Source organism: Nematolebias whitei, chromosome 13 (genome assembly GCF_014905685.2).
Source record: "Nematolebias whitei isolate Nwh7 chromosome 13, NemWhi1, whole genome shotgun sequence".
Taxonomy (NCBI): domain Eukaryota; kingdom Metazoa; phylum Chordata; class Actinopteri; order Cyprinodontiformes; family Rivulidae; genus Nematolebias; species Nematolebias whitei.
Genome location: NC_056510.1, coordinates 26224702 through 26234948, shown reverse-complemented (window position 1 = coordinate 26234948; position 10247 = coordinate 26224702). Strand labels below are relative to the sequence as shown.

The window sequence follows — 10247 nt, the reverse complement described above, 5'->3', positions numbered from 1 at the left end:
TTCCTGCATAGCACATGGATTCATTCATTCAGTGTATGTCCCTCTGCCTTCAAACATCAATTCTTTTAAATAAAGGTATGTAATGTATACATCTTTTCATCGCCACTTTATGTAGCATTTAGTATCGAAGCTCATTTCCACTATGAAATAAAAGCCCAACAGGAAGTCATAATTGCGTTTTAAAGTCATAATTACGAGAATAAAAGCCGTAATTATACCTTTAAAACTCATAATTTTGACTTTTATTCTCATAATTACGACTTTAAAAGTCGAAATTATGATTTCCTGTTGGGCTTTTATTTTTTTCTTTCATGGCGGAAATGGGCTTCCATACATATAAGAGCTTTAAATTATTGTGAATTTAGGCAGTTCGGGAGTAAAAGTACTTACCGGAAGTAAAAGTGAACAATATTTTACCTGTGTGACTCCTCCTTCGCCTCCATTTTGCACCTGCCGCAGGGGGCGGGGCTAATGATGTCACCTGAAGCTGGGTGGGGGAGGGGACGAATCGTCAGTTTTACGGCTTGTGTGGTTAAAGAGTAAAGGAACGAGCTAACGTGTCGTCCCTAGGTAACATGTGTGACAATTAGCTTTCATGTAGATATTTTGAATTATTTTTGTAGACTCCGTGTCGCTGACAGTCAGAGTGAATATAAAGAAGAACCGCGATGGGAAACCTGATCCCAGTGGTGGCATTTCTGCTGCTGCACCTGCCGACAGGTCGGTGTCTCTTCACTGTTAATAAACTTGTTTCTGTGTAAAGATTGTAACCAGGTGTTTTCATGCAGCTCAGTCACAGCAGAGACGTGAAGTTCATGATGAGCAGAGTAAACAAGAGGCCCAGTGTTATTTACACACCACTCCACTGGTTTCCACCTGAAGTTCAACTCACTGCACCCAGTTAGAAACGACAAGAGCTTTAGTTAGTATTAGATTACCAAAAAACAAAACCCTAAATCCATGTCGCAGTTTTATTTGATTTTTAATACCACTGTAAGTTTATGTATTTTAGGTTCAAGGTCACAGAATTAGACGAACCTGCTAAAAGTTTATTGTTAGAATAAAGTGAAACTAAATTCGCAGGAGTCCAGTCAACGTGAATGTGTGCGGAATATTTTCCCAGGAGGAAACTTTGTTTACACTACAGTTATAAACTTTAACCTGCCACTGTTTGTTTACTACAAACCGGAAGTTCCTAATCGTCCCTGGACTTTCACAGTAAAATGATATTTAACTCTAGAAAAGTTCCTGGAGGATCTTTGAAGAGGGTCTGCCTCATGGTGACCATTTATTTTTTTAATTTCCATTCACTATATGTTGAGTTACATTAATTTTAACTTTTTAGCTTTGGCAGCCATCTTTGATTTTTGATGAGCATTGATTGAACATGTGTTGAGGATGACTATCAGCAGAGTATTCAATGATACCAATGATTACTTTCTGAACGTTTCATTAAAATTTGGCGAACAGTTCATGAGACACCTTGCTAAGAAACATTCTATCAAGCAATAGCTTCACCTGCCTCCTTTACATGTTATGACGGGCTACAATAATTAAATGAGCCATCGAGCTCTAAATATTTGTAAATATTCCAAAAAGTATTGACTTATTTCTGCACAAACAGTTTTTGTTCCTCTAAAGCATAGGTGTCCAACTCAAGGCTCAGAGGCCAAATGTGGCCCTCGTTGACATCTTATCTGGCCCCCAAGATGTTATTTTAAATGTAAAATACTTTAATCACTTAATTTTATTTCAGTAATCTTTGATTATGATGTCAAAAGTGCAACAGAGAATGTCAAATGAGACCAATCCAACTCTTTTGAGGAACCTGAAACCAAGAAAAGATGTTGGGTGTCTAACTTGAGTTAATGTAGATTCTGAAACTGGCCCTTAGTTTGAAAAAGGTTTTAATTTTGGCCCCTTTTGTAAGTGGGTTTGACACCCTTGCTCTAAACTAAATTTGCATTTCTGCAATATGTTATGTATTTACACAGGCATGTGCAGAAACATTAAGAATACTTTCTGCATTGTTTGTCGGCAGAATCATCTACTCACCGAATAATTGTTTCATCTATAATTTATTAGGAAACACTTAAAAAATGGCTGCTGCAATTTCCTAAAATGCAAAGTTGTTATTGTGTTTTTGTTCTACAGCTTTTCCCTCCACAAATATGAAATATATTCTACATATTTATAACCCTTTGACCTGCTGTTATGGTCAGAGGTAATTAAACAACCAGTAATCTAAAGTTGTTGGACTGATTTACTTAAAAAAAAATTTTTTTTTTTTTTTAAGTTGCTTATACTGGTAATTTGTATAACCTTTATTTATGCACGTTAATCCCATTGAGCCTCGGGGACTCATTTACAAGAGAGACCTGAATTTAACAAAGAGTGATGATAACAGTGGACAGCAAAGACAACAATAGGCAATCTTAAAGAATGCATCCAAATTGAGATTTTTTTTAACAAGTGAAAATCAAATGGTAATTAAAAGGAAAAGTAACAAAAACAGCTCGATTATAAGGCGATGTAGAAAACTAAAAATAGGAACATGTCCGCTTTAGTTTTTCCCATGAACTTAACAGATGTTTGAAGCCACTTAGAGAGGTCAAGGTCAAGAGCTTCAGATCTTTTTGTAAGATATTCCAGGAAACAGGAGTGGAGTAGGAGAAGGCCCTTTTGACTAGTTCAGTCCTCACTGAGGGAACACTGCAGGTAATAATGTCCTGAGAGCGCACGCTGTAGCTGCACTCATGCAGAGACATGTAGGAGGAGATGTATGAAGGCAGCAGACCAAGAAGTGATTTAAAGATGAAAATGTACCAGTGGGAGAGTCTGTGTGAAATTAATGATGTCCAGTTAACCAGTGAATACTGGGTGCTGTGGTGGGTACGATAATCACAGTCAGTTATGAATCTTAGTGCACCATGATAGACAGCATCCAACATCTGCAGGGTGCTTGTAGGAGCGTTCATGTAAATAATGTCACCGTAATCAATGGAGGGAAGGAAAGTCACAGTTACAAGGTGTTTCCTAACATTCAGAGTTAGACAGGATCAATTTCTGAAAAAGAAACCCAGTTTAACTTTCAGTTTCCTTGCTAGGTTTTCCACGTGGAGCTTAAGAGAGATGTGAGTCGACCAAAATACCCAAATATTTATAGGCATCAACAAACTCAATAGGGACACCATTAGAGGATAAAATCTGGGACCGACTTCCTGTTTGAAAACAACATTGTGTACATTTAAGAAAAAAATCAAAGCTGAATTGTTAAATATATATAAATGAAGTAGCTTAGTGTGTGTTTTGTATTAGAATTAGAAAAATTAGAAAGAGTTATTCATTTTGTTCTGTTACTTGAAAATTATTATGATTGAAATAATTGTTTGAAAAAAGGGGCAGATATAATAAGATTTTTTCTTCTTTCTGTTGCCTTTCATTTAAAATCTTTTGTATCTTTTTTTATATAGTTATGGAATTGTTTTGGACTTTTTTAAAATGAATAAACTTTATACCATACCATACCATAACATCCCTTTGGTTTTGTCAGTACAACTGATGATTATGATGAAGCTGAACTTCATTTTATGCCAGAGTCAAGATGTTTGTGGAAATCTGATCAAATAAATGAAAAAATTAAAATTAAATAAGAATAAGATAAAGTTAGTAAATAATAATAATTAAAATCAGATTTATTTTTAACATTAACTTTATAGCATAACCTACCTGCAGTAGGTTGATGAGAATAAAACTAGATAAAATATTTACAAATGTTGCAAAGAACCATCTACTCCTAAATTTTTAATATATATTTTTTAATATGATGAACAGATTGATATGATAGTTTTGATTGATTTGCTATAAGGTATAATCGATCTGTTATTGGTCGACAAACCGATCTGGTGCCCCTGCTTCACTGAAAGCTTAAATATGTTCTTTGAATGACTGTCAGCTAACATCACATCTAATTTTAGCTCTGAGTCTGGAACACTGACTGAGTACTGCCAGTATTTTGGGGCTAATATCAATTAGCTGTAGTGGCCTCTTTAATCTGATCAACACCAAAAGTTAATCAGTCGTAGGTGCACATTCATTGAACACCTTCTGAGACTTGCATTAAAATTTTTCCAGGGGTTCACGAGATATTTTAGTAACAGACACAGGCAAAAAACATTAGCATTCACCTGCGCCAGTCAGCGCCAGGTGATTAAAAAAAACAAATTATGAAACTAATTGTTTTTGCAACCTAATTATTTTAAGCCTCATGAGCCAAGAAAGAAAAGCTGCTGCATGTCTGATAACCAAAGAGCTGCTTCAGAAGTGGTAAAGTGTTAAACTAACCCGTTTACCAGGACTGACACTTTTATTGTTTAGCAGTAATTTCCTGCCATTAAAGGTTCCTTCAAATATGCAGGTGGTGGCTGCTGATTGTTTTTAATGACACAGTACATTGTGTGTAGTAAACTACTAACCAGTCTGCTCAGATTTTTGTCAAACACTCAAACACAGACTCTAATTATCTGTAATAATAATCTAATTTCATCTTCATCTCGTCTCACCGTCCTCCTTTATTTAATTTATTTATTTTTACAGAGCTGCTGTCCATTCAGGTGGTTGTCCCAGAGACTGAGAGGAGAACCATGCTGTTCGGCTCTGTGATCATACGCTGCGATTACTCGACTTCGGCCTCCGTTCAAGATGTTCTGGTTTCCTGGAAGTACAAGTCCTTCTGTAAAGACCCAATTCTGGACTACTACTCCACAGGTAAGGCTGTAACTGGGAGGAGAGGGCAACATGAATGTGTTTTAGTGTTGTTTAACCAGCATGCTTAAAAACCACCAAGCGTTGATGAAAATACTGCAGCTTGGTGTAACAGAGGTAAATACAGCTGTGATCACTGACACCAGAAACCCTGACATCACTGGAACAAATCATAACACTGGACGTTACATGAGGGGTGTAAAGGAGGAGGATACATATGAAATGTGTTCATATGACACAAACAAAACACAGATCCAGTTATCTGTAAAGTAGTTAAAATCAAACGTGGCTGCTTTGATTTGAGTTTCCAGATTTTGATCATGTTGGAGAGTTTGTAGACTCATTGACTAAATTTTAGGTTGGTCATAAAAGTAAAGCACACAGGAAGTAACGACTGTGCTGGCTTCAGTGTTTCATTTTTACATGTTAATAAAACCTCGACTGTCCAGGTAAAGCTGTTTGTCTCCAAAGGTCAGTGTCTTGATGCAAGATTAGCAGAATATTAATTCAATTCAGCTTATTTCTATAGTGCCAAGTCACAATACAAGCATTGAACAGAAACATTCATATATAAAAATAATAATTTAACATTATTTACCTGAGGAGCAGACTGCTTTGAATTTAACTTCATCACAGAACTCTCATCCTGTGCAAGCATGAAGGCAACAGTGGAAAGGAAAAACTCCCTCATGAGGAAAAAACCTTTAGCAGAACCAGCTCAGGACAAACGACCATCTGCTTCGACCGGGTGGGTTTGATAAGAACAGGAAGGAAGAACAGATACACAATGGCAGGTCAAGAATCACATGTAAAAATAGAAATACTGTAGTATCAAATGAAAACTATTCAGTTTGAACCATTCATCTTTAAAAAGATGGTCAATTTGTCCTTTAGTAGTCCAAGTCTACAGCATCATAACAAGCTAACCCTAACCATAGGATTTAGCAAAAAGGAAAGTCTTAAGCCCAGTCTTAAAACTGGATAATGTGTCAGCCTCACGGACAGAAACTGGAATTTGGTTCCACAAGAGAGGAGCTTGATAACTGAAGGTTTTATTTCATATAGGCTTCGCCCTTTAAGAGCTGTCGCTTAGTGGGTTTATCCCGTTATGCGCTAGCATCATACTGAAAAAATTAGTCCACGCCCACCTGCTGTGTGGGCCCCACCCGATCCGTATAAATTACATTTATTTATTTAGTCACTTAATTCCATTAAGTGGAATGAAATTTATTGGATGTGTCAAACTTTTTTAACAAATAAAAAACTGAAAAGTGGGGCGTGCAATATTATTGGGCCCCCTTTTCTTTCAGTGCAGCAAACTCACTCCAGAAGTTCAGTGAGGATCTATGAATGATCCAATGTTGTCCCAAATGACTGATGATGATAAATAGAATCCACCTGTGTGTAATCAAGTCTCCGTATAAATGCACCTGCTCTGTGATAGTCTCAGGGTTCTGTTCAAGGCGCAGAGATCATCATGAAGACCAAGGAACACACCAGGCAGGTCCGAGATACTGTTGTGGAGAAGTTTAAAGCCGGATTTGGATACAAAAAGATTTCCCAAGCTTTAAACATCCCAAGGAGCACTGTGCAAGTAATCATATTGAAATGGAAGGAGTATGAGACCACTGCAAATCTACCAAGACCCGGCCGTCCCTCTAAACTTTCATCTGGAACAAGGAGAAGACTGATCAGAGATGCAGCCAAGAGGCCCATGATCACTCTGGATGAACTGCAGAGATCTACAGCTGAGGTGGGAGAGTCTGTCCATAGGACAACAATCAGTCGTACACTGCACAGATCTGGCCTTTATGGAAGAGTGGCAAGAAGAAAGCCATTTCTCAAAGATATCCATAAAAAGTGTTGTTTAAAGTTTGACACCTGGGAGACACCAAACATGTGGAAGAAGGTGCTCTGGTCACATGAAACCAAAATCAAACAGTTTGGCCACAATGCAAAATGATATGTTTGGTGTAAAAGCAACACAGCTCATCACCCTGAACACACCATCCCCACTGTCAAACATGGTGGTGGCAGCATCATGGTTTGGGCCTGCTTTTCGTCCGCAGGAACAGGGAAGATGGTCAGAATTGATGTGAAGATGGATGGGGCCAAATACAGGACCATTCTGGAAGAAAACCTGTTTGAGTCTGCAAGAGACCTGAGACTGGGATGGAGATTTATCTTCCAACAAGACAATGATCCAAAACATAAAGTCAAATCTACAATGGAATGGTTCACAAATAAACGTATCCAGGTGTTGGAATGGCCAAGTCAAAGTCCAGACCTGAATCCAATCGAGAATCTGTGGAAAGAGCTGAAGACTGCTGTTCACAAACGCTCTCCATCCAACCTCACTGAGCTCGAGCTGTTTTACAAGAAAGAATGGGCAGAATTTCAGTGTCTCCATGTGTAAAACTGATGGAGACAAACCCCAAGAGACTTGCAGCTGGAACTGCAGCAAAAGGCGGCGCTACAAAGTATTAACGCAAGGGGGTCCAATAATATTGCACGCCCCACTTTTCAGTTTTTATTTGTTAAAAAAGTTTGACACATCCAATAAATTTCATTCCACTTCACGATTGTGTCCCACTTGTTGTTGATTCTTCACAAAAAATTAAAATTTTATATCTTTATGTGTGAAGCCTGAAATGTGGCAAAAGGTTGAAAAGTTCAAGGGGGCCGAATACTTTCACAAGACACTATTTTTTGTATACATTTAATTCTCTGTCGAAGATATAAATTTATCAGCGGCAGTTGATTGTAAAGGTATTTATACTGCATGAATAAGTACAGAAAATCAATCTGTATTAAGCAGTACTGACATTGAACTAAAAATTGTATAAACTGAGCCTGTGTTATTGCTTTTTTTCTGCTTTTGAAGCTTATCATGCAGCTTTGCAGCTGGGCCAGGATCCCACTAATGACTGCCCAGACCGCCAGCGCACCGTTCGCACCGTCATCCAGAAGAGAGGCATCAATGAGCCCGTGCTGGGTGTAGAGTACAAAAATCGCAAAATTACCATTCAGAACAGTAAGTTTGAGCCCAAGAAACTTTTATCCTCAAAAGACTTGATTGTTTTCATCGTGTTGATCCAACATAGTACAGTAGAAGGTCATACAAATACAAAAAAGACTGGTTTTGCACAGAAGGGAGTATTTTATTAGCATTTAACTGCAAATTCTGTAGTTATAAAAATAGACACATGCTTGCTAATGAGCCATTTTCTGTCAACAGAGGCTGATTTAGTCATAAATGAGGTGATGTGGTGGGATAACGGCATGTATTTCTGCACCATCAATGCTGCTGGTGACACAACAGGAGACTCGGATCGTGAAATCAGACTCATTGTGTTTCGTAAGTTTTCTCCAGTTAGCTGTGTCACATTCACACTGAATGCACGGCTCGTATTTGTTGTGGGATCAGTGCTGGTGTCTTCATGTTCCCTAATCCAGACTGGCTGACCGTGCTGCTGATTATCATTGGCTTCCTCCTGCTCATCATGCTGTTTTGCGTATGCTGCTGTCAGTGCTGCCCGCAGAAGTGCTGCTGCTACGTCCGCTGCCCGTGTTGTCCTCAGACGTGCTGTTGTCCAGAAAAAGGTACAGGAAAAACTTGTTTACATCCAGTCATCAGGAGGAAGCAGAGGCAGAAACTTGATGCTGGAGCTATAATCAATCAAACTTTCTTTATAGAGCACATTTTGTAAAGTAAAGTGTAGCAGAAAGTGTTTTACTGCAAGGAAAAACAAAAAGTTAGACAAAACAAACAAAAAAAGCTTTAAGCAGAAACATGTAGAACTGTAATAAGTTGTAAAATGATTAAAAATAATGACAGTAAGATGGTCTGAAAGAAATGAAACAAAAAGGATTGCTGTTAAAACTGTCACATTTATATATGTGTGAATAGTAAAAGCATGAATTCACATCTATAAAACAAAAGTAATAAAACCAATGCACTAATCACATCAGAATAAGTAAATAAATGTAATGGAAAAAATAAAAGTAAATTTATTTCCATTAAAACAAGCCACTAGGGTATACAACTAAGTAAATTATAATTCAATAACATGTTTAATTTAGATGTATAATAAATCTAACTACAATAAACATAAGACTCACTAAAATATGTGAATAAATATTTTGACTAAAAGTCAGATTGAACAAAGAAGTCTTGAGTTTGCTTTAAATCATCAACACCTTCAGCTCTTCTCAGGTTCCACAGACGAGGGCCAGAACGAGAAAACGGTGCCGCCTTAAACAAATAAAACCTCTGTATTTAAACTTTCACCATGGTAAAAGTACAAAAGTATTTTAGGCTTGTTCCTACAGTAAACTTGTAAAGTCCCAGTGGTATTTAATTCTACTTCATCCACTTATAAACCTCAAGTTGTTTGGTCATGTTCATAATCTTGAAGCGTTATATAATAATTATCTTTATTTTGAAGTAAATATTATTATTATTATTATGATTAAATATAGTTTTCATTTTTTGTTTTTATTTTTACAATAATTAAACAATTTAACCGTTGAAAATATTTTAGATGTTTTACAGATGTTAAAATTATTTGTATTGCAGAAGTCAAATCAAAGTTTAGTAACAACAGTTAATAGTTAAGAAGCAGCATAAAATATAAGTATTCAAGTTAAATTTAATTAGGGGGAGCAGTGGTGCAAAGGCTTGAAAGGGTGGGCCTGTGGTTGGAGGGTCGCCGGTCAACTCCGGTTCAACTCCCCGGACAGACAACATCAAAATATGGGTGGAAAAGGTGAAACACCCACACCTGCCTCCACCCTCATTTGCCCCACTCTGGGCCCTTGAGGGGGCCGAGATGGGGTAGAGGCAGGGCAGCAAACTCAGGATCTGAAAGTCCCAGGTTCAATCCCCAGTCATTGCACAGCTTGTGGTGTCTCTGAGCAGCACACTTTATCCCGAATTGCTAGGGATGCACCGATCCACATTTTTTTACTTCCAATCCGATCCCGATATCTAAATCTAAATATCGGCCGATACCGATCCAGTTCCGACATCATCATCATTATTGATTTTATATGAGGCTGTAATAATCTCCTCTCAAGTACAGTTTGTACAAATATATGCATGCATGTCCAAAAAGTCAACTTGAGGTAAGTTTTTTTAATGTTTGATAAGTTTTAAAGTTAGAATTAAATTCTGCTAACACAAAACATGTTTTTTTATTCCTAGCTTTAATGTGGATAATAAAGTGATTAAGTGATTGTTTAAAGTTATTTTATATTTTTTAAATAAGGGGCAGATATAAGATTTTTCTTCTTTCTGCACTCTTTTCATTCAATGTTTTCTTTTTGATGAATTTGTTTGGTTTCTTTTAAATGAATGAATAAATGAATTAAATAAAATAAAATGTTAAATGGCTTCAAACACCTGCGAAGTTCATGGCATAAACCAACAGACATGTTCCTGTTTTTAGTATTTTACATCACTTTATAATGTAGCTGTTTTA

The 10247-nt window shown here is 37.1% G+C and overlaps 1 protein-coding gene across 1 annotated transcript in view; it reads left to right on the top strand.

Annotated features, from left to right (window-relative positions):
- The first annotated feature begins 656 nt into the window (after window positions 1-656).
- Window positions 657-10247, top strand: part of ildr1b (immunoglobulin-like domain containing receptor 1b) — a 16942-nt gene continuing 7351 nt past the window's right edge. Inside the window, exons 1-5 of the mRNA XM_037686528.1 lie at window positions 657-720; window positions 4597-4767; window positions 7649-7798; window positions 8003-8122; window positions 8221-8367. Of these exons, the coding sequence (XP_037542456.1) occupies window positions 669-720; window positions 4597-4767; window positions 7649-7798; window positions 8003-8122; window positions 8221-8367 (640 nt within the window). The 5' untranslated portion in view covers window positions 657-668. The remainder of the gene's footprint in view (window positions 721-4596; window positions 4768-7648; window positions 7799-8002; window positions 8123-8220; window positions 8368-10247) is intronic.